This window comes from Tremella mesenterica, assembly GCF_000271645.1.
Source record: "Tremella mesenterica DSM 1558 unplaced genomic scaffold TREMEscaffold_12, whole genome shotgun sequence".
Lineage (NCBI taxonomy): Eukaryota > Fungi > Basidiomycota > Tremellomycetes > Tremellales > Tremellaceae > Tremella > Tremella mesenterica.
The window spans coordinates 931,595-956,273 of record NW_006711236.1 but is presented as its reverse complement, the minus strand read 5'-3'; the positions used below and the strand labels follow the sequence as shown (position 1 = coordinate 956,273).

The window sequence follows — 24,679 nt, the reverse complement described above, 5'->3', positions numbered from 1 at the left end:
GGTTGCTATTTAGTCGATTGACCTCTATATCATCCTTCTCTTCCAAGATGCACAACTAGGGGTAGCTGGAAAAGAGGGTCGACCCAATGGGGGAGGGTGTGAAATGGATGAAGGGAGATTTACTGGATCGGGTCGATTGGTCACAGGGACAAGCAGATGGGATACCCCAAAGGATGTTTCGGAAACAACTTACGCCTGGAGAGTGGGTATCATGTGGTACCCCACTCTTACTCTGACACGTGGTAGGTGGTCAACCTTGAGCTAATCGACCGCATAACATTTGACAGTCCGCAGTACGAATAGAGTAATGCCTCTTCGGATATCTTCAGATATCATGTGATTACGTGTCTGGTCAATGTTAAGTCTCACATCCCTTCTGTTATCTTCCAAAAATCCCATGGACAAGGCTCATTACGAGATAAGAAGGTATAGGAAGTATCCTCACAACTGAAAACTCCCAAGATTTGAAAGAAGAAACCCCGTAGATGAGAGGGACTAGCGATACGCCCTCGGGCGCAGATCGAGTGGAGGAATGAAAAGAATCAGGGTGGACCCTGTACGAATGGTGAGGTTATTTTTGGGGGTGTTTAATGGTGCAAGGTGGGGGACATTTGTTGGAATTTTACTTCTTTCGGTGGGTTCTCTTTGACCTCCACCCATAACTTCCTCTTGAGTCATACTTTTTCCTAGTCTTATCGTTGTCTTGTCTTTGATAGAGATGAGAACGTATCAGCGTCTCGTGGCGATTGATAGAGTAGCCACTCGCTATCCTCGTTTCTCCACTGATGTACTCATACTACGACCACTGCGGCCTAATCACTATCAATCTCAAGAATGGCGACTTATCCCCGCCGATCTGTGGATATGTGGGTCGAGTCAGTAATCGATGAACATCTCGATCTTCAGTCCGTCATATTCAGAGTGGGGTAGATCTCACTCTCATCAGGAAGAGTCGGATACGTCGATCCCACCCCAAAGTTCTCAAGAGATCGACTGTTCCATTATTAGACGCCCCGATCGCAAGCCATCGACACCCATCACCGCCTTATCCTATTTCTTTCACACCTTTGTAAGCTGATCAGCTAATAGCTGAGAATGTAGTGGAGAGGGGAACAAAGAAGCTGGTGTCATGATTCGCGATCGGTGTCCGGATGATGACGCAGGGGTACAGGGGGCGGTGATACACTTTTGAGTGAGTTAGATACCCCCTCGTCCCCCATACTTCGGTAGAGTACGAGTACTGTACCACCACGAACGCGTATGAACGCTTGTTTTCCACCCATCTCTTCTATTTCAAGTGTCTCAGGGGAGGAGGAGTATCGAAGCTATTTTGATCATCCATCTTCTAAGAGAGAGGTATGTACAGTGAATCGTATGCTGATCTTGGTAGTCCGCCTCGCGAGCTTTCGGTGACTATCACGAAAGCGACCCGTACCGGATATCACATCCCCGTGCCCATAAACCCCCCGTCCCGATAAGACCTTACCCGCCTTGGCGGGAGAGCTTTGTCGAACACTCCTTCACAGGACAACCACGTCCTACATGGTCTCCCACGTCTCGCTTCTTAGTATGATATCCACTTCTCTCACTCTATACGGAAGTATAATCGACGATGAGTGGGTCATTCTTCATCATTAGGAATGAGACTGTTGGTGAGAGTCAACACCAGTGAAGTACTCTTGCCCCTTTATTGCATCGACTTCGCTCTCTGCTGCTTCCCCTACATCTAGTCCATTTTACTCGTACGACTAGTGTACTTTGTATATATAGATCTAAAGACATGCATCATTTCTCACACCCGAGCGCCGAGCACCGTATATATCCTCGAATTCAAGCTGGCAAGCCGGTCCGCCACTCCGAATGCTCAGTTTCGCAACTTGCAGCCAAATTGCCACACTGCCACATCCTCATCGATTCCTCCAGCTTGCCACGTGGTGACGCGCCTAACTTTCGGGTGGCAAAAAGCAAAAAGCAAAGAAAACCCCAAAGCAGCGCACAGCATCACGAACGTCATCATCATCGCTTTCCACAGTAGTACCACCACATCACAGGCATCTCTCTATACTCAAGCTCCCCTACCCAACTCGCCCCTGTTTTATCATTCCTATCATTCTCCTTACCCTCACAGGCCGTATCGAGAGACGGCAAACGACACTGAAAGGACCCTCAAAATCACGACACACAAAGAAGGGTGGGACATCCTTCAACCCCTCCAGTTCAAATCAACATACATTCCTTCCCTTCTCTCATCGCCACAAACCCACAGCTTACCCCAAGCTCCTTCTGGTTGACATACCCTACCCGCTTTCGTAAACTCACAACCGCTTTAGAAGACAACGGAACACTTTACGCCCTTCTCAATATGGACAAGATCAAATCGAGTCTATCTAAAATGCGTTTCTCTCGATCTACGGCTGGAAACAAATTATCAAAAGCTTTTAGATTTGATAAAAACCTAAACGTTTTGAGACAGAGTGAAATGGGAGATCCATTTACGGATGGACCGGTTTTGGAACAAGTGAGTTGACGTGACCCGAATGTTTCACTCTGAAGATGCTTCGCTTCCTTGCTTCTTCCCCATCGGCGTCTCTTCCATCCCACATCTGGAACATTGTGAGACTTGAGGACGGATCTCTGTAGAAACTTGGGTACTTCAAGTGAGGAGAAAGAGGATATCAGAAGGAAGAAGTCAAAGAGGAGATAGACATGGTGCTGACTATCGAGCCGTCTTTACCTAGGACGCATCTGATATTATATTGTGCCAGTGTTAGTAATCTTTCCTGCTCTGCACTCTTCCATCTCCTCCTACACTCCCAGGCTCTCCGAGGGTGGGATCTAGTACTAACCACTAGCTCTTCCTCACCTTTCTGGCAATATGTACCATGGGCGGAGTGGCAGGCTTCCAAGCCAAATGGTTCAAGATATCAGGAGGAGTGGGGTTCACTCTGTTCATATTGCTCTTGACCTTCCTCATGACTTGCTTCTTACTCCTGACGCCATTGGTATACGATAGGTGCGTCATGTTTCTTCTCTACCTCGTTTTTACCTGATCCCGGTTTTGTAACCCCACTCCTTGTCTGCAATCCTACCTTCATCGGTTTCCCCTTCCACCGGCGTTGATCAGTGTCATTCTGATTGAAATTATTTGCTGAGTCTGGAATTTCACTATAACGCTGCCGTTCCGAAACATAAACCCAACTGACACAGAGATGGGACAAGATGAAACGACCGGCAAAGTTCCTCGCCGAACCTCGATCAACACTGATTCTACATACGTTCGGCACGGGCTTAGTGCTGCTTGCAGCGATGATCACCACTATCAGTGGTGAGTCGCATCTTCACATCTTCCATTCAAAACACAAAACACTGACACCCAGGATGGGGTGATAAGGGTTGCAAAAATGCCGATAACGACCCTCACGCAGGCTTAGGGGATTCGTATAAGAAAGCTTTGCCTCAATGGTGCACTACCAAACGTGCCTCTGCTATATTCGACTGGCACGTTTTTCTTTTCTCCCCTCCCTTTCTCTTATCTCTCGCATGCTCATTCTTTGGTAGCAAATAAAGCTCGTACTCTTGCTTACCCCTCAGGCTCGGCCTTGCAATTTACCTCGCCCTCCTCGTTCTTGCGGGTCTTGCATTCCGACGAGACAGATCATCTACGCGACACCGAGAACCTGCCTTTATACCTCCCTCCGACACATATGGTCCCGGAGTTGGCCCCGCTTCATACTCCTCTGTTAGACCTGAAGATGATCCCTATGCGGACAAACACGAGTTCTCCCAACTTCCTGGCCAACCTCAAACACGACAGATGAGCTACCAACCAACCCCAGTGGATCAAGTACAACAATCGTACAGCGCGCCTATACAGGAGAGCTATGATCCGCCTGTACCTGTTGCTGATTATGGTGGATCAGTGACAAGACCGAGTGTCGATACGTATGGGGGATATGATGGTGATCTTTCTGGAGGAATGGGGCAAAGTCGGACGATGAAAATGGCCTATACCGATCCTTGTTAGTCTGACACCCTCCTCCTCCAGCCACGTTGATCCTTTCCTCTTCATAGGTAGTGTCTATTGTTAACACCAGAAGAAATGAAGGGATGATTCTGACTGACATCCAGACGCTCAAATACGTGCATCCCTCCTCTCTGAACCACCTTCTGGTGGCTACGCTCTACCTCAAGCTCAACCAGGCTACACTTTACCCCAACCACCGACTTACGGCGGATATCGATGATTTTCCCTCCTCGGAACTGACTATCCCCACTTTTCATCTATTCAGGGCGAGGATGTATCATGACATTTGTGACTTTGACGGTGGAGTCCGAGAGAAGGACATTCGAGGATAGGACAAGGGATAGAGATAAGGAGAGAAGACATGATGGGGTGTAGATGTATCTTAGGTTGTGTGGATATGGATCATCAGGAGTATCTTTCTACGTCATTTCGTCGAATCACTTGTCTGTCTTTCTTTATCCACTTTACATGACCAGGTCTGTTACATTTGCTTTGAGTCACTTCATCAAAGATCATCTCACGATCCTTTCTCTAACCACTTTCGACATTCAGGTCTCGGTACTCTACTCGTACTAGAATTCCTACTCACCTCGTCGAATCCTCCATGACCCTTTCTTTCTCCACTTTTAACATTCAGGTTTAGCCCATGCGAAACACGGGCGGGAAGGCCGGGAAGGCGGTCAATCGAACACACTTGAAGTCATTGGCCCGAGATTGGAAGACTGGTCTTTTCACTTTTGCGGGATATACATACGTGCGGGCTCCACCATTGCGGCGCCCTGAGTTTCCCACTCCACCCACCCCACTGTAAGTTATGCGAAAGTGTCAGAGGAGATCTTCGACCCCTTGACAACATCTGAAATTTAGTTCATACAAATTTCCTCTCACTTTCGTTCGACCCAACTTAGAACTGCTAATCACTGTTTTATAAACAACCAAGGGAGAAACTTCTTACATAGTGATACCTACAATGCAGAGTGATCATCCTTCTGGGACCCCAACGGAGTGGAACGAGGTTTACCAGTCATCGCTCTCCAATTCAAGGACCATCAACCAGACTTCGCTAGCCGAAAATCCAAGTTTGGGGAATGTCAAGACAAGCATATCAAGATCTCCGACGTCTGGCGAAGTCACTGGGCCGAGATCCATGTTCACAGTGACACAACAGGGAGACAATATATATCTGGGAAAAGATCGGATCTCTCAATACCTACCCACGCGTGACAAAACATCGGAACAAACACGTGTATCTCTTCCAAGCGTACGCATGACTTTGCAGCTCCATGCGTTGTACGATGTGGAACAACGTCAAAGACGAACGATTTCCATCCGGACACATGTAGGAACTGATAATTTTGGAAGTGAACACTTAGGTTTCATCGTACCTAAACTCTCCGCCCCTCAAACTGACCCCCGCTGAACTAGAAGTAGATCGTAGATAGAGAATGATATCGAAAGGAGAGAGCTCTGATGATGATATGTATACGATATTGACGTAGTCGTGAAATGTTTAATCTCCGCTTGACCTCGTAGTCAAATCTGACATCATCCATGTTTCTTCTGACTAACTCTCGTCCAGAACTTTGCACGTCAACCGCTTGGATTCGTACCCTCCCCATCCCCCTTGGTAGATATATCAACAATGTCTAGAACATCCATCTTCCATCGACACCGCCCCAATTCCTAAAATTCCCAAACATCTAAAACCTCCTCGAGTCCAGACCATAGAAAAGGAACATCGTCACATCTCCCATTCCGCAGATGGAAAAACAAGTCTAGAACCTCGATTTTCCATCGGAATCACCCCCGTTTCCCTCGGGCCTCCACCATTTCGAGTCTCGAACTTTCGAAAGACGAAACACGTAATCCGAGACGAACGGGAGGTACGATAGGGACAGGACTCGGGCGAATCTAAATCTAACCATCCTTTCATTATCTCGGGGAAATACGACCTCTAATCTTTCCGACACTAGACTTCGAAGATAAGTACCTAAAAAGGAAATTTGGCCAGATCGACCGGAATAGGTAAAGTACGTATGTTTCTAGAAAACCATGAACGTGCTGATAGACTAGTTCTAGACTCGATGACGTACCAAAAACTTGGACACACCTTTATCGGATTAGATGAAATGGACGACGTACGTGGTCGTCCTTATCGATGACGGATGGGTGCTTATCATGGTTCATGAGATTTTGAGGTAATGGAAAAGATATAAGAAGTACAGGTCAAGTGAATTCAAGTTAATAAAACCCCAATTCAACAACTCCAAAAATCACTACTTTTTGATCCATCAGTCTAAACAGTATCTATATATCTCTGAAAAGCCTACCATCTTTCATTGATCAAGCAAAATCTTGACTTTCAGTACGGCATGTCAAACTGCACTCGAGCCTCTATCCCAAAGACTCCGGCTGCTGGTAGTGGGCCAAGCAGGGCTCCATCTGTGGCTTCGGCGACTACGCCCGATGCAGCCAGCTCGTCAAACCCTCCGATCAAGCGGGAACTCAGCCCCTCCCCGAGTCTTTCCACACCAGCACCGGCTTCACGTAGTAATAGCAGAGGTATTTTTGAACCCCAAGGACAAGATACACTGACACCAGGGTCTGGAGAAGCTTCCTCGGGAGGGCTTACGCGAACATTGGATTTCTTGGTACCGCCGTTGAAGGATGAACACGGACGCTCACAATCCCCTGGTACTTTTGCAGTTGGCGCAAGCCTTCCCTTACCAAAAAGGTTCACAAAAGAAATTGAGAAACTGGAACAAGCAGGAACAGTGAGACGGGCAACACTCAGTTTTGGGAGGAGAACGGACCTGGATGCTCCCAGCCAGCCTGGTGCAAGTACCCCGAGCTCCAGCAGAACCCGCTGAGCTTCTGCATCACTTAGCTTGCTAGGTTCAACGTCGGGACACTGCATGCTCAGTGTATCCCTTTATTGTCCCCACTAAATACAGCATATAGCCTAAGGAGAGATGAGAAGGAATCATGAATCATGAGAGAGCATGCATTTTTGGAAGGGGAAATCATGCGGCGACTGCACATGTAGCGCACGGATGCAATCTCCCGCCGTAATAAGACATGATGGCAGTCCCCTTCCTCCTTCTTTCCCTCTCCTACGAGAACGCATAGTGAGAGGGAGAGGAAACAGGTTCTGTTGGATACTCTATTGTGGGGTCCGATGAGACAGGATCGTTCTTTCCCCGTCAATACCTGACAGTAGACGACATCTTCGAGAATGATCCGGCCTCGAGATATCGAGACATCCTGTCAGGCTACGCCTTATTAGGGAGCTCGAGACTGCTAGGCAGATCTCGAGTATTGAGCCTGTTAGCGAGGACGTTATGATGCAGGTCCCTTACTGCATTCGTGACACATCCTTCCTCGACGGGCGGACGGCTCGGATCTCCGTCTTCGTTTAGCTAATCCGTAGCCTGTGGACGGCTCTAGACCCTGAGGTTGAAGAATGGTCGAAGATTCAACATTTCAACCCGCGCTTTCAGAGAATAAAGGTGCGCCAGATCTGACCTCCATTGAGCTTAGAGGCAATATTTAAGTCTCCACCCTACCACCCTACCACCCTTCTCACATCTTCCTCCTCTTCCCTCTTCAACAGTGGGTGATTGAGCCATCTCGTTGTCAAGGTACCTCCCACCCATCCAACCATAGACGCCTGTCCAGTCAAAATCACTACTGACACTATATGCAGAACTCACACTGGTCTGGACTTTATGACCCAAATGGAGCAGGCAATAACTGTCTTTTCAACGAGACCGAGGGCGCACAATCTTCTGATTTGTCCCCTTCAGTTCAAGCATACCCAGTACCATATGAGCTCAGTCCTCCTCCACCTTCATACAATACTTTCTCAGTGGGGCCTCAACATATGGAATCTGGAATGAATGCAGAAGTCTGGCCTTTGCCCATTCCACCTCCCCTTTCTCATGGTACATTGCCAGTTGGTGATGGAATCTCAAGTTCCCTCCCCTTCCAAGGTCATGAGGGATTCCAGTTTGGACAGAGTAGATTCCCTGCTTATACTGGCCATCACAGACCTCTTCCACACTCCTTGACATGCCCGCAGCAATTGCTTGGCCCAAGGATAGGACAACCATACACAAATGGCATGATCACGGCAGACAACGGGGAAGGCAGCTCTGTGCAACAATATAATACCCGTCGTGCCCTTCTCTCCACAACAAAACCTGACATAACGGCTAATATCAGGCCTGGACACCTATCTGGGCAGTATCTGCCTCCATTGGAGTCATCAAGTGCTACAAAAGAACAACAAGCACAAAGATATGGCTTAGCCCCCAATCCAGTGTCCCTTCCAGATCCCCACATAGAAGACACAGGTGAAGTACAAAGAGTCCCACCCCTCTCAAAGGAAACCCCCACACCTCCTAATGAGTTGCCCTCCAAACAGAACACAGATTGGAATGTGCTTCCAAGATTCAAGTTAACGGATGACTGGTCTATCCCTTGGTACCCCCCCTTATTCAGCCTTAGTCTTGAAGTCAGCAGTGCTTCTGGTACAGCTAGCTTTACTTTTGGCACAGCAAGCAACAGGGTAAATCTGACCAGACACTCTGGTGTAATGAATTTTGCCCAGTCTTCCTCAATGGTGTTACTGCAAACAGAGGCACAAGAGATCATCCATCACCACCTCATAATTAGTGCTGACAGTTCATGGAAGGAAGGCACAGGATATGAGACAGACAATCTCATTGAGGATGTGATAAGTACAGTCCATGCCCTTGTGCTTGATTCAGCTCAAAAGAATACAGAGTTGTCATGCTGGACATTACATGTCTTATTATTCAAGCTGGCAGGGACAGGTCACCATCAGAACATAAGTTTAAGGTCAAGAATGACTGAATTGGCAAGAAGATGGCTGAATTTTCCCCCAGAAGCAACACACCCACCGGTGGAAGCTGCCCCAGTGGCCAGCTCCTCTGAAGCGGTTACAAGCCATGTCTGGCCACTTTCCAGATCCGGCTCCACTATGAAAAAAGACACCAAGACACCTCGCAAAAGGAGTTACCCTTTCCCAGAGCGGCCATTCACCGTAGATGATCCTCCTCCTGCGCTTGATCCCTCACAACCCTTTGTTGTTGTTGACGAGAGTGGCTGGACAGTGAGAAGTGATTCAGCTCTTAAAGCAATGACTTTTCACAGTGGGACCAGTCTCACATTTGGTGGGACCAGTCTCACATTTGGCACACCTCATCATCAAGTAGTGTTTAAGGCTTCAGTGGGAACCACAAGCATTAAGAACGCAATGCAAATGTGCTCAAATTGGCTGGAGCATGTGAATTGTACTGATTCAAAGACTGTAGCCTTGATTTGTTATAATAACGCCAATCGTCTACTGGGTCTCCAGCGGAAAGAAATGGTGAAACATACGGTGGAGCGCATGGGATTCCTCTTGGCCTGTCAGCCACAGATCACTATGGTCACACTCAAGACTAGACTGACACAGGAAGGACAAGAGCTGGTAGGGCAACAAGACACATGGGAACTCCGGCGTAACCACTGCCTGTACCCCAAGCATGTGGACATGTCTGAGCAATCTGCTTGAAGCTTTTGTTGACTATCATTTGTGAGATATTAGGATGTTGTCATAACCCTTGAATATCTGTAAATACCATGTGTATATCATCCACTCAAGTCCAGTCAACTTTACTCAAATCGTCTCAACTCGTTCCATTGTACAACATGTGGATCACCATTCAACCTTAATCACCCTCCCATCACTGAGTCAACCTGACTCAACATTGTATACATCAATCACGTCATCTGTTGTCATCTATTGTCATCTGTTGTCATCTATTGTCATCTGTTGTCATCTGTTGTCATCTTGTCACGAACTACGTCGTGACACCTCCATTATTCCACCAACAAGGACCCTCCTTTGACCATCAAGCCCCCCATCACGCCTTAACCTTTTTACTCTACACATAACTCAGGACATCTGAGACCAAGTACGGCGAAGTTAGACGGAGTTAGGCTAGGTAGGGACAATGGGAGCAGAAGTACGGCGAAGTTAGACGGAGTTAGGCTAAGTAGGGACAATGGGAGCAGAAGTACGGCGACGTTAGGCGGAGTTAGTCGGAGGAGGAAGAGGATGGCCGGGGACTCGGGGAAGTTGGACGAAGTGCGTTGAAGTACGTCAAAGCGCGAGAGGGTTGGATGAACGTCTAGGAGGAATAGATAATATTAGCTGAGAAGATCGCTGAAGAACTTCAGTGATCCTTGATTGTTGTCAGTAGTGAAAGACAGATAGAGATAGCTATTTACAAATCGAGATACATCGCCATCAGTAGAACAAACCCCCAGTTAGAGTAACTACGCCGAAGTACGCCGTAGTTACATTCCTTTTGACGTCTGCACCCTCCCGGTTGTGTGATACTGTCACGGACGGGGTCTAATCCCCAAGGGGTAGGCAAGGTGACTGGAATGGGGCTGTAACCCAATACTTGTCTCGGGCTCGTAGAGCTGAGGAGTATACAGAGGGTGACAAGGGACTGAGGGGACTGAGGGGACTGCAAGATGTCAGGCTGGGACTGACTGGATTGACACAAGATCCATATAGGTGGGGAACAACCAGTCTGGAGGGGGTATTTATCCCCATCAAGAGGGTTGCTCAACATGTCTACGGAATAAACTAGAAAGCGCAAACGTGGGAAAGATTGCTGAGCAAGCAGACTGAATTACTATTTTGGGAAAGTGGAGGCAGGCACTGAATGTTCCGGACTATGGATGATTGCTCAGCAATCAACCAGAGTTACTACTTTGGGAAGGTGGAGGCAGGCACAGAAAGTTCCAGAGTGTGGAGGCTTGATAAGCAAGTGGAGGTAAAGGTGGAGGCAAGGGTGGAAGGTTCCAGCATGTGGAGGTGGAGGTGGAGGTATTCAGGGGTATGTGTGTCAAGTGTCTGATTGCGCAAAAGCACTTTGACAAGTGGCAGATAGGTCATGTATGACAGAGACATCGACTTAGAAGTGCCAAGTTAGCCGAGGTCCGTCAACCGTCGGTCTGTTAGAAAGTAGTTGTACGTCGGGCGTGACACATCTGTTGTCATCTGTTGTCATCTGTCGTTATCCCAAGCTCCAGCCGACATGTACCAGGTTCCGTGTCCTCATTTCCGCTCAGACCGGACGAACTGATAAGTGAGGGTACCTCGGGAGCAATATTAGCTGGATGGCCGGTTGGCACCTATTTCTGTATATGAACCCGATCCAATCAACAAACAACAGAATCATCAATGAATGATAAATAGCCATCAATTCCTTGATTACTAACTAGTGTCCCAACCCGTGAAATTCACGGGAGCAACTGTAGATGGTTAGATGAATGAATTTAGTGTATGCCCCATTTCCCTACTTAAAACCATGCAGATCAAATTTCTCCGAGTCCATGCATAGCATACACCCCAGTTCCCCCCCACCCAGAAACAACAATTCATCCCTCTCCACCCCAGTTCCCCACATGTGGGAGGCTACTTACACTATATACACTACATACTATAAGTCTAAGCCAAACTGCAAAGCTATACACTTTACATATTAAGCAGCTCTGGCTGCCAAGAGCACATCCCTATACACAATACTCTTCGTCTCACCTCTTCTCCCCTCCTCTGAATCCTCCAGCAAAACCTTGAGACTGTTCTTGAAGCGTGCACGAGAGAGATCAACATACAGCTGACCATGGGTAAATACCGGCTTTGAGAGACATAAGCCAACTGTTGCAAGAGATTGCCCTTGCGCCTTGTTGATTGTGAGAGCAAGACCTACTCATATGGGAAATTGACTATGACGCAAGGTGAAAGGTAAGTTGGATGATTCTGCTGTGTCGAGTTTGATACGCGGGATGAAACACTTATTTGAATGGAAGTCACTGCCAAGAATGCACCCCTCAATAACATTTGGTAGGAGACGTGTCACATACAGTCGGGTCCAAAAAGTCATGCGTCCACTGCCACATTCCGCTGCCACACTCATGCACCCCACCACTATCAAAAGGCCATAGAACAAACAACACAACATTTGGGGCTCTGATACTCCGTCTAGACGTTCTCCTGCATGTCAAGAATGGTAGGACACCCAATTTCCCCCTCAAAAAGGGCTACCATTGCCGAAGCGGTCACTTGCTCCACTTCTAAGTCTGTTACCCAGCGATTTGGATGCCATCCCTCTGCAGTCAATCGCCTTCGCAAACGTCGCTTGGAATTGGGTCACAGCAAGACTAAACCTCGCTCTGGACATCCCAAAACGCTATCCTCATGTGAGGAGTTTTGAGTAAAACACGCTTTCCTCAAGAATCATCGACACAGCTTGCGCCAGATTCTCTCCTCCCTCCAAAAAGACGGCATTGATATCTCCCTCAACTCCCTTCGATCCACCATGAAGTGTCTTGGTCTCAAACATCGTGAAGCTTGAGTAAAACCTATTCTCACTGCTCAGCATTGAAAAGACCGGCTTGCATGGGCTGCAAAATATAAGGACTTTGACAATTGGCCCTTGGTTATCTTTATGGATGAAGCTAAGATGTGAATTGGCGGATCAACAGTGGAATGGGAAACCCGTGCAGACGGAGACGCTTTCAATCCTGCTTGTGTGATACCAGCAGTAAAGAAGGGAGAAGGAGTAATGGTATGGGCAGCTATCTGGCTTGGAGGATGGACGGAATTGGTTCAATTTGATCTCTCTGTGAGTAAAGGAAAGAGGAAGGGAGTTACAGGAGCAATATACTTGGAGCAGATTGTAAAGAAGCCTCTTTTGGAAGAGTGGAAGAAGGTAGTACAGTTATGGAGAGGATATGGGACCCCTTACATCCTACAGGACAATGTACCTGTAACGGTACTGGAAACACGATGACTAAGTCGCAGGTTGGGTCAAACTCGATGGAACTCTTGTAGAAGTCTATGTATCTCTGGTGCTAAATGGTGGATCGTGTCTCCTCTGCAATCAATGTAGCCAAAGAATGATATTGAAGAATCAGCAAAGTTGGTACTTTGCTGATTGTACTATATACTGTCTACAGGTATCCGTGTCTTACTCCCCGTCCTACTGCAAGCGTCTATGTACATACTTGGACGGGTGAAACACCGCTTTTGAGCAAACCCAGTGGGGAAATCTCAAAAAAGGGAAAACCCGTCCCTACCTCCTGCAGCACTGCCTCCAACTCCCGCCGTTCTCTTTCCTAATCCGTCGAGTTTGATGGAGTTCTCTCAATTCGTTGTCACCCCGTAACAAGTTTCCCCCCCTGTCTCAAGGATCCTCGCCGAGGATCCTCCCTCCTGTAACCAGGCGATTCACATGGATTGCTCTGAGACACCTTTGGTGCGCCCTGACGTCACACCTACACTAGTGTGACCAGTTGCCATGAAACGTGTCACCCGCACGGACCTCCAATGTGATCAAGAAATTACTGACCAAGTCTCTTTCCCGTCTCCCTCTCTTCTTTCCCTCTCCTCATTCCATCTTTTCATCGTGTTCGTTGTTCTTTATTACTTATCTATCTATCATCATCCATGTCACGAACCACGTCGTAACATCCCTGACAACCACCATCACCGACCATCCTTTCACCATCACCGACCACCACCCGAACCACTGAGACCGACTTCGGCAAAGATACGAGCTCCTAGAGTGTCACGACTCTACTGAGCGTGACCCGAGTTCACGTGATTTCAACACATTCCAACTGAATTCATGCGACTTCAATATGAATTCCAATGAGTTCATATCAGTACATGTGAAATCACCATGATATCATACGAGTTCATCACGATAACGGATGAGTTCACCATGATACTGCATGAGTTCACCATGATACCATATGAGTTCACCATGAATACACCTGAACCCATATGGGTTCAGTCAGAAATCACCTGAATATCGTGTGAAATCGTCATGAACTCACCAGAGTTCATACAAGACCGCGTGGATTCACCTGATTCCGGGATGAATCCACATGATATCAGTGTGAATTCACATGATATCAACCCGGATAATTCTGAATTCATACGACGAGTTTGCGCATCACAAATCCCTCAGAAAAGGATATAAGGAGGCCATTTGTAGTTTGTATCTTTCCTTTTCTCAAGGATCAAAATATTATTTGCCACTCGCAAAAGACCTCTTCTTGACATACTACTTACATCGACACATTCCTCATCATCATTACCCCTGTCCACACCATCACACACGCCCTTATTGTCATCTCGACCTGCCCGGATCCTTCGCAAGTCACTTTAGTCGTCCGACCACATCACAAGTCTACAGACAGCATACTAACCGTCGTTGTCCAAGCTAATTAAACAGTTGCAGTCCACCTGTCTTTGATCCATCGAGGTCTGTCAAGGACAGGACCGTGACATAGAGGGTATTTGTCACGATAACCCCAACTAGCGGAGAACTACGGCGAAGTTAGAGGAAGGGAACCGAGGGAGAGCAGAGCAGGGGAAGTTAGGCAAAGTTAGTCGAAGTGAGCAGAGTAGGATATCGGGGATCTGGCAAGGTACAGCAAAGTTGAACGAAGAGGACTGAGCGCGAGGCTATGCAGGAGTTGAGGGACGTTCTATGAAAAGAGAGGAGAAGTATAGATAGTTTACAGATCGCTGAACTTCTTCAGCAATCCTTGATCGTTGTCAGGAGCAAGAGATATATTCAGTAGCTACAACCATCGAGTTAGGGAGAGCTACCACCGAGCAGTTCGACACACCACTGCAAAGTTAGCCGCAGTCCATCGACGATCATCTTATCATTTCACCACTTGACGCATAACTACGGCAAAGTTAGCTGTAGTTCCCCGACGAGTACCCTGTCCTAGTGAGACACCAACGCGCCACTACGACGTAGTTAGCCGAGGTTTGTCGACCGTCGGTCAGTAGAGAAGAAGAAACGATGATTGTGACAATACCCCATCAACAAAAAACCTCCTTTGACCATCAAGCCCCCTATCACACCTCAACCTCTTCACTCTACACGTAACTCAGGACATCTGAGACCAACTACGACAAAGTTACGAGAACCTAGGGATTATTGGTCACGACAACCCCGCCTGGCGGAGAACTAAGGCAAAGTTAGGGGAAGGATACCGAGGGATACGGAGTAGGGTGGAGGAAGTGAGACCGAGTACGGCGAAGTTGAACAAAGAGGACTGAACTTGAGACTGTGCAAGAGTTGAGGGACGTTCTATGAGAGGAGAGGAGAGGTATAGATAGTCGACAGATTGCTGAACTTCTTCAGCAATCCTTGATTGTTGTCAGTAGCAAGAGATATATTCAGTAGCTACCACCTTCGAGTTAAGGAGAGCTACCACTCAGCAGTTTGACGCACCACGGCAAAGTTAGCCGCAGTTCATCAACGATCATCTCATTGTTTACTGTCACGCCTGCGGGTAAACTGTGGTAGCAAAGGACTGCCTTGGGAACTCAGAAGTTTAGTCTCTGGCTCGTGGACCTTGGTGACTGCACTGGATACTGAGGGTTGAAGAGGTTGGGTTAGAACCAACTGAGTGACTTATCAAACAAGGGGAAGGGTGTCACGAGGACCAACTAACCAGCATTGGCTCGATATAACAGTGCCCAACGGAACAGTGATCTTAACCACTGCGACAAAAAGGCCTATTAATTGGCGACCTTACCACCAATTGCTGGTTAAATGCCCTTCCCTGACTTTTGCTCGACTTGTCACACGCTTTGTGACATTGGGAATTGAGAAGATACATTACTGAAGAAGAAAACTACAGCACTAGATAGGGTTTAAATACCAAAATTAGCCTTTTCCAAGAGGCTCGTGCAGACCTGCAGAATACAAGCGCTCTGAACTGTCCTGCACTGTCCTGCATGCATTGCCATGCATCCCACCAATTACCACTGATATCCTATGATGCCATATCTGTGTTTACCTACGTCCTTCTATGATATCCTACGTGATGCACCGTGAGTCAATGACTTTGTCGAAGGTGGTCAATGAGGAACTATGAGGAATTATGCAAAACATAGAAGAGCTGCGAGAACAAGAGACTGAGAGATTATGCCTTGCAAGGCATCAGAACAGAGGAAAAAGAAACTAGAGAAGTACTTGGAGCTTATGCCTGTCAGGCATGAGAGCACAGGAAAGATACTCTTGGGGTTGATGCCTGATAGGCTTGATGCCTGATAGGCTTGATGCCTGATACACTTGAGAGCAGAGGAAGATATGAGAGTAGAGGTTTGAACTTGTGATTATGACAAGTCATTATTTGATAGTGTCATTCATGACATTTACCACTTAATGTACCACCACGGCGTAGTTAGCTGAAGTTCCCCGACGAGTACCCTGTCTCAGTGAGACCTCGACGCCCCAAGACGACGTAGTTAGCCGAGGTTTGTGGACCGTCGGTCAGTAGAGAAGAAGAACCAACGTTTATGTTAAGACCTGTCCCCAGCGAAAGGTTGTCCGGATGTGGAGAAAGGGTGAACAGCAGAAGTTTACAGCAAGCTTGGTCTACGACTGGCGGGAGTAGACCGTAGTGCTGGTGCAAAGGTCGACAGAAGATGTATCGAGTAGGAAGGAGGTAATAAATATAGATCAAGTATAAGAGTGTCTAGTAGTTGGAACTATATAGAAAGGAAGGTGGGACTTCGGAGTGAAGACCCAAAGTCAGGTTTGATGATAGATGGAGTGCCACCCATACGATGATCTTGCACTGTCTATGCACAAGGATGACTTTGGGGAGAGCGGAGAGGTAATGAGGAAAAGTGAGGTGTTTTAAGATAGTTTTCGTCGTTAAAGTAGATACCCATTCCGCCGCCTTTATATACCTTTCAGAATTACACGTTTTCACACTGATTTCCACAATCCACAATGTGGCGTGTGGAGTCACATGACTTGCACAATTCCACAATGAGGTGTGTGGAGTCACATGACTAGCACAATTCCACAATGAGGGGTGTGGGGTCACATGACTTGTTGTGTTGAGGTGTTATGACCTGGTCATAACAGTTTATGACATTGAGATGCAATGAGATAATGAGGTTAGAGGGGAAAAGGAGAGACAAGACAAGAATGAGTCAATGAGTTGACTCATTGAAAAGCTCATTCTGAATCCCTCTGAACGGTATAAGAGGAGCACATATCTACTTTGTCGTTTTTGTTTTTTCAAGGATCAAAATATGATTTGCCACTTCACAAAGATCTCTCTTCTTGACATATACTCATCTTTAAGACGCCTTCCATCAACAAAACCCCTGTCCACGTCATATCACACACTCTTGTTGTCATCTCAACTTGCTCGGATCCTTAGCAAGTCACTTTGGCCGTCCAACCACATCACAAGTTCACAAACAATATACTAACTGTCATTGTTCAAGCTAACTAAACAGTTGCAGTCCACCTGACTTTGATCTTCAGGGATCTGTCAAGGACAGGACCGTGACACCATCGGAGATCGTTATACTCCTCATTGGGGATTGTATGGCTGAAGTGTTGGTCTTTGAGCCATTGCTCAAAGCCAGACTCAAATTCGGGGCTGAAGAGTGACTGGACGAGAGGGCATTGTTGTAGTTTGAATCAAGTGGGATTGTACAGATGTGTGATGACTTGTACACAGGAATTGTTGTTGATGTGTCGGAAGTTCTTGGTGTTCAGGGAAAAAGTTACAAGTGGCATCCCTGCATGCATCTTCAGAGGTGTACAGATACAGGGGTCGTTCCCCTCTGAAGAGTCACATCTTCAGTATGACACGATATGCCCCGTGCGCCTTCGAAGGGTCACATCTTCCGTGCAGCACCTAACATACCCAATACGGAACATCTTCAATCAGTCAGCAAGGTGAATGCAGTGCTCCCTGTCAGTAAGGAGGCTGGTATGCCTAGTCCTGCCATCCCACTGGCAAGGGCAGGAGAAACCCGGATTGCGGGTGGATCGCAGGTGCCGGCGGTGAGCTCACATCTGAAGCGTCCATGAGAGAACTTGGGGAACAAGTAATCTTGATAGAAGATATGCACATTCAAACGAGAAAACTGTCCCCCTATCTGATACATGCTGCCCAGCAGGTCTCACATGTTCATGCTATGGCTTCTGAAAGAACTTCGGAGGCGTAGTAACCAGGTAGGGAGTCACCGTCACTAACCGTCCTGGAACGCCCAGATAACAATTACACTTGGGACAGATGATCTTGTTTTGGGTACTTGTTTTCATATAAAGCTCATCAGAAACGTATCACTAAGAAGACCTCCAATCAAATGGCAGAGCTTCTGCACGGAGTACCCCGTCTTGCGTGCCTGCTGGTCACATCATTGAACGTGTGTCTCAAAGACCGTATCCGTGCGTTTTCGATAATCTGTGTCTAGCGCCACTTTTCCGACTTACAACCCGCACTTTCATAGGATAAAGGTGTGTCATATTTGACCTCCATTGACCTGAAGAAGCATGTATTGAATCTCCACCCTGCCACCCTTCCCACTTATTAGAAGTTATTCCAGGCAGCTCTCCACATCTTCTTCCCCTTTTCACTTCTTCAAGACGTGATTGAGACATCAAGTCTTTAGGGTTTTCTTGATACAACTTCCGTTATACTGTTGCTCGACATGATGCATCATCAACTCGCCATGCAGAACTCGAATGGGTTTTGGGACCAGTACTATACGGACGACAGACGTACAGACGAGGATGGCTACTATAATCAAGGAACAGGATCTTTTCCACATCAGATGACAGGGGGCGGACCTTCAACTGGGAACAATTCAGGTCCGGCAGGATCAGGCCAAAATGGACTCCTTGAGCCCTTTACCTCCTTCCGTCCCCTGGCACATGTTCAGCAAATGGACAACACATGACTTCCAGAGCACAGGCATGATACCATTTCCTTTTGGGCCTGGGTCTTTGTCAGCACCCTATGATCTGGTGAATGGTATAACCCCATTTGTTGATGCAGTCTCATCTTCTGCGCCCTTTCTACCTCCCATGGGGTTCGAGATGCAACAAGACCATTTCCCCGTATATTCCCAAACGCCAAATACTCTGCCCCACCCCTTGAGATCTGACCTCTCAGAGATTCGATATACTCAGGAGGGGGAACACCTGTCCTCAAGCTTAGCAACCCCCAGGCCAGCAGAAGGGTTCTCTTACCATCCCAATACCGTCTATCACACTTCTTTGACCGTAGGACACTCCGGGGCGCCACCCATGCCGGTACACGGATATCCGTCCCCTCTGAGCTCATCGATTCCAGCTCGGGGGGGAGCTGCTCGTCATACGCGACAGACGCGAGAATACAACCCTTACCCAAAATTGGGTTCTCTTTCGGGTTATAAAGCAGCTGGAGGAGGTGTAGTAGAACCACTATTATTACCCCCTACAGAAAGGCCAATCCCGCTTCATGAACTACGGTACAGGCAAGCTCCGGAATGGGACATGCTTCCTAAATTCAACTTGACTGAGGATGGGTGGTATATCCCTGGACATTCTCTCTTACTAGGTCTTTCTCTTATGGCCGACAGCACTTCTGAAGTGGGGAACCTCACTTTTGGCTTAGGAAGTAGCAGGGTGTACCTGGCAAGTGACTCCAGTATGGGGGTGTCAAAGCCACATGCCTTAGAGACAAATCTACATGAAAAGGCTCGGACTATCATTCGACAACACCTGCAAATCAGTGCCCCAGTTTCAAGGGACAATGTTGGACAAAACAGAATGGAATCACTGATTGGGATGGTGACAACTGCGGTCCAAACCCTTCTTCGCACTTGTTCTACAGATACAATTCTACCTGAAAAGGTCCTAGAAATCTTGTTGTTCACTTTGGCAGGGACAGGTCACAACAAGAATATAACTTTGAAGTCGACCATGACTGCATCAGCAAGAGAATGGCTGAACGGGCACCTGGACTCCACACAGCTACCAGTGCAAACTGCTAGAGAGGAGTTCAGTGACAATGTACAAAGACATATTTCCCCAGAAGCAAGTACAAGTAGCTGTCCACCACCTCTGATACCTCACAAAGGTAATTGTGGATCCTCAAGGCGAAACCCAACAGGTGATCAGCCCCAACAACGTGGGCTAGGCCGCGCCGCTCTGGTGGATAGGCGCTTCACAAAGGAGGATCAACCTCCACTTCCTGATCCCACTCGTCCAACCGCCATTGTTGATGAGAGCGGCTGGACACTAAGCCAAGATCCATTTATCTTAAGGATGGACTTTTGTTTTGGAGAGAGACTCTCCTTTGTTGAGAGTTCCCATGAGGTGCTTTTTCAAAATCAGACAGCAAACGCAAGCATTGAACGTGCCATGTCAGTGTCTTGGAATTGGCTTAAACATGTCAATTGTGAGAATCCGAACACAGTGGCCCTGGTTTGTTATTGTACAGCAACTCGTCTGCTTGGCCCAAAAGGAAAACACCATGTTCGCAATACAGTTGAGCGCATGGGATTTCTCCTGGCTTGTCAGCCCGATATCTCCTTGGTTACGCTCAAGCACCGGCTGACTCCAGAAGGAGAGCGATTGAGGGGAAGACAAGACACATGGAATCTATCTGCAAAGCATTTCTTGTCCCCCAAGTATGTGCGCCCATCTAATCGGTCTGATTCACGGGCTACCCTTGTCAAAGTGTGAGAGACTAGGACATCATTTTGAGATTAGTGAACAGGAATCATACTGTAGACCAAATGAAGTTGAAATGCCTTGTATCACAAGTAAGTGTTGGGGACACCGCCGGAGACGGACAGCTCCGGAGCTGCATGGACTCCATCGTTCCCAGCCAGAGATGTTCCACTCCGGAGTGGTCTGAGTCCTTTGACAGACCCAGCTGGAGAATCATCATCATATGAGATGAGGAGGAGCATGTCCTACAATACATAGCGTTTAGGAAACATATGATCTAAACTCCCTTACATGTGAGCAGTAATTCTGCATGAATTTCTCTTCCACTTTGACCCAAATAAGCTTTGTTCCTCAACACCAATACTTCTTGCCTCTTGGGCCAATATCTTGAGATGATTGTGCAAAATTTGAAGCCACTGTTGCGGTAGTTATAAACTTTCAGAGCTTACTAACATAGACTATCGATGACAAGAGGTGTCATCTAGGTTTACTAAAAAGATATCATATTTCTGCATGACTAGGATCAGAATCTCTGGCTGGGTCCAGACACCTCTGGAGGTGCATGGTTCTCTGGCTGGGTCCAGAGGGGGTGTTTTGAACCATGCAGCTCCGGAGGTGCACGTCTCCGGCGGTGTCCCTAACATAAGTAAGCTGTACCATGACATCCTCTGTGAAGAGCTTGATACTCTACATCTGCTTGGCAGATTGTTACTCGTTTATAAGGGTGTCAGTCCCTGACATTTTGAAATTGGCACACCACACTGATCTGCCATTTCATTCCTAGTTGAAAGGTGAATGACCATGTTGTTAGCCAGTAGGATCGGGCCGCAGTGATCGAACCGCCGTCAGTGATATTTCCCCTTCCATCACTTCTACCCTTCGTCTTGCTGCGTATGAGTGGATCTGATAAGTATCGAGACATGTATAAGTAATGCATGCTCTTTTCCAATACTCTCTTCCTCTTCCTTCCCTTCTTCCCTCTTTCATAGCCACGATGAGAAGCATATATCTCTAGAACCCACGCCTCCTTTCTACCCCTCGATTAGTTCCTCCGTGGGCACCCTATCCTACATTGGTTATAAACGTCTGACAAGTGTGTTCTACTCTTACTTCTCTTGATTCCTACATTGAACAATTAAACGAAACCACCTTCCCTGGGGATCTGTGTATCCTTTGGTAGTTCGACTTTGGATGATGAACCTCACAAACTATTCAGTATCCTACACGAGGCGCTCGGTTGATATCGCTCCATCTAATGTTCAAAATCCAAGGATGACAGTGACATGTCCTGCTGATACTGCTAGTCCTACTATTTTGATTCGAGACGATCCATCAGGTAACAAATTTTCAGAGGAAGAAACTCTTACCCTCACCTATTCTTCTCCCGCTCGGTCAATCTCTGTACTCGAAGACTATCGAGACTCAGAACGTTATCATACTCTTCTTCTATCCCGCTTATCATTGATAGTTGAACCACATGGCATGACGTTCGGAACAACTGATATCAGGGTACGAATGGTCCGACTTGGATCATATACTCAACATGAGTAAGAATTACTTTGAGGATGGCGTACTGATCTAAGAAATCACTTTGTATGTGATCATATAGGGATATTCTCACATCTATTTTATGCTGCATACACCACAACGAAAGGGTTTCTTCTCAGACTAGAAGCATTGCACCAAAACAGACATGATGAGCAACAGGGTGTTGAGGAAGATATCTTATCGAACCACTTGTCAAGATTGATCACGAAGAAGACGAGGATGTTCTTACATGGGAATAATGAGGTTTTTCCAGACTCTCTCATTCCTGATATAATTTCCGTCATCCTTCATAGTATGGCTGAGGATCCTTCTATAAGAAGTATCAGGATAAACCGGATTTTGGAAGAGATGGATAGTGGAAGTTTATGATACATCTTGTGAAATGTTTTTGAATCCCTACCATCCTCCCTGTAGAGCTAGTGTGTGTATCACTTGTCGAGAGAATCTAAGTATTGGTGTGAAATCTGCTTGATCGGCCGTGTACAGTACGCACGGAAATGTTCTCTCGGGTCAATCACCATCTCTACCTCTTCATGTGAACCTGATAACCCTTCGAAAAGCAATTGTCATGATCAGAAGAGGATTCTCTAACAAGTTCTAGATTTTTATCATAGGAAATCCTGGTGGGAAAGGGAAAAGAAGCAACCAACCAATCCTACCGAAAATCGAGTTCTCCTCCCCGGAGGCCCGAACGTCGAACGTCGAACAAAGGATCACGATTTCCAACTCCGATTACCCTTTTTGGGGTGGTGGAACTTGGTCTAATCTATCCTTTCAAACAGGTTTCAAACATAAACAACATCTTTCACATATTATACTTGCCACTCTTTTTCCTTAACAGAATATTCGCATTTTACCAATGAGCAGGACAGTAGCTTCATTACCCGATGGAAACGGTATATCTTTGTTTCCTGACGACGGACGGGACCCTCACAGACTCTCTGTTTCAGATGGACCGTTCCATCCAGAGTATCTTGCACATCCTCAATCGAGTCTAGTTCCTCAGGTTCAAAATTCAGGTGGGTACAATCCCTATCCCTCAGTCAGACATTATTTGCACACTCTTTTTGCGCTGCAACAGGGAGCCGGACAAGGATTTCCATATGGGTCATTTGAAGCATGTCATCGAGGACTTCTCGACGCTCACATAAACCTTACCAGAACTGGAAGCTTGAATCCGTCTGATGAAGGAAGGGTACGAGAAGGAACAAGGAATTCTTCTTTTCATCCTTCTCATCAAACTCACCAACCTTCGTTCCCCAGTTCACAACCACGTCCAAATCGTCTTGATGCTTTTGATGCTCGTAGTCTGATTCAGACATCGGATGTGGTACGATATTCCCAACCCATGAACGAACTCAACGGAGCAGGATCCATAATACGACCAACCTTTTCCTCCCTTCAACATCAATATACAAATTCTCTACGACCCCAATCTCTCTATGGGCCTATCGTAAATTCCTTCAACACCACCTCGGTAACACCCTCAACCACCCAAGCAGCTAGGACATACTATCCCTACGGTTCACAGTATTTCAACAACCAATCTGGTGTTGAAACGATTGAAAGACTTTTCACGCCAAATGACCCAGCTCCACCTCCGGACTCATCCTATATCATCATTTCAGCAGATAGTAACAACTGGCTTCTTCCTATCTATCGTCCCATCGATAAAATGAACTTCTTCACCCGGGGCAAAGAACTCTTCTTTGGAGATAAACATCATTGGGTAAAACTTAACACAAACCCAGACAAACCAACAGGACAGGGAGAAGCTGTCATCGCTGATTTCACTCTAAGATGGTCTCTTACTGTTAAATCTGAATTCACACAACTCGCAATAATCACTGGGATTCTATATGATGCTGCTACTCGTCTTTCGGGTGAACCACGTGCTCCACAAACCAAAGACATCTTAAGTCATATGGCTTTTAGAGTGACTTATCAACAAACTATTTTCAATGTGGTACCTATTCACAGCTTGACCGATCATGGTAGGTCACTTTTGGGACAGGGACAGATAGAGATGGGAGGGATGGATACTCAACATGTGTCTCGAGGAGATTGGAGATATTAAACATTGTTTTGATCCGATAATGAAATGACAACTCGACGATTTTGCATGAAGTCGGATGTTGGAATTTTTGAATCGGGTTATACATGTTGCAGGAGTATGGTGAAGTGTGAAAGTCAACTCCGTCATGAGATACAAGTATGCATGTAAGAATTAAAACTGATCAAAAATCGTCCAAACCTATATCAAGCATGACCTTTGGTATTTGTCCCTTCTTCGGTATCGGTACAGTCGGTATGGTGATAGGGATCGGTGATGGTCTTTCTTGAGAACCTGGTTGACTTGAGGCTAATTTAAACGCAGGAGAATCTGTCCGAGCAGCTCTGTCTCGATCAGCTATCATGACTCTGCTTAGCTATCGTGATGAAAGACGCAAAAAAATTGGACGAGCTCTCATGCGAGGGTGATGTACGACATATACTCTTCCCCTTCATAATCCTGAAC

At 46.9% G+C, this 24,679-nt stretch overlaps 6 protein-coding genes across 6 annotated transcripts; all 6 read left to right on the top strand.

Annotated features, from left to right (window-relative positions):
- Nucleotides 1-86: 86 nt before the first annotated feature.
- TREMEDRAFT_65006 (uncharacterized protein) lies at nt 87-1,192 on the top strand (the record flags this gene model as incomplete). The annotated part of the gene is made up of 5 exons (XM_007007127.1): nt 87-202; nt 547-634; nt 734-866; nt 907-1,069; nt 1,102-1,192. The coding sequence occupies 5 exons, from the start codon at nt 87-89 to the stop codon at nt 1,190-1,192; spliced, it is 591 nt and encodes a 196-aa protein (XP_007007189.1).
- Nucleotides 1,193-2,362: 1,170 nt separating this feature from the next.
- Nucleotides 2,363-4,244, top strand: TREMEDRAFT_74653 (uncharacterized protein; the record flags this gene model as incomplete). The annotated part of the gene is made up of 7 exons (XM_007007184.1): nt 2,363-2,518; nt 2,725-2,766; nt 2,853-3,013; nt 3,210-3,325; nt 3,378-3,498; nt 3,592-4,019; nt 4,129-4,244. The coding sequence occupies 7 exons, from the start codon at nt 2,363-2,365 to the stop codon at nt 4,242-4,244; spliced, it is 1,140 nt and encodes a 379-aa protein (XP_007007246.1).
- A 750-nt stretch (nt 4,245-4,994) lies between these two features.
- TREMEDRAFT_65004 (uncharacterized protein) lies at nt 4,995-5,444 on the top strand (the record flags this gene model as incomplete). Its single annotated transcript, XM_007007126.1, has 1 exon — nt 4,995-5,444. One exon carries the CDS (start codon nt 4,995-4,997, stop codon nt 5,442-5,444), a length of 450 nt encoding a protein of 149 aa, XP_007007188.1.
- Nucleotides 5,445-6,396: 952 nt separating this feature from the next.
- Nucleotides 6,397-9,605, top strand: TREMEDRAFT_65003 (uncharacterized protein; the record flags this gene model as incomplete). The annotated part of the gene is made up of 4 exons (XM_007007125.1): nt 6,397-6,865; nt 7,245-7,350; nt 7,455-7,533; nt 7,731-9,605. 4 exons carry the CDS (start codon nt 6,397-6,399, stop codon nt 9,603-9,605), a joined length of 2,529 nt encoding a protein of 842 aa, XP_007007187.1.
- A 9,181-nt stretch (nt 9,606-18,786) lies between these two features.
- TREMEDRAFT_65002 (uncharacterized protein) lies at nt 18,787-20,800 on the top strand (the record flags this gene model as incomplete). Its single annotated transcript, XM_007007124.1, has 3 exons — nt 18,787-20,303; nt 20,674-20,705; nt 20,739-20,800. 3 exons carry the CDS (start codon nt 18,787-18,789, stop codon nt 20,798-20,800), a joined length of 1,611 nt encoding a protein of 536 aa, XP_007007186.1.
- Nucleotides 20,801-23,020: 2,220 nt separating this feature from the next.
- TREMEDRAFT_65001 (uncharacterized protein) lies at nt 23,021-24,238 on the top strand (the record flags this gene model as incomplete). Its single annotated transcript, XM_007007123.1, has 2 exons — nt 23,021-23,180; nt 23,205-24,238. 2 exons carry the CDS (start codon nt 23,021-23,023, stop codon nt 24,236-24,238), a joined length of 1,194 nt encoding a protein of 397 aa, XP_007007185.1.
- Nucleotides 24,239-24,679: the final 441 nt, after the last annotated feature.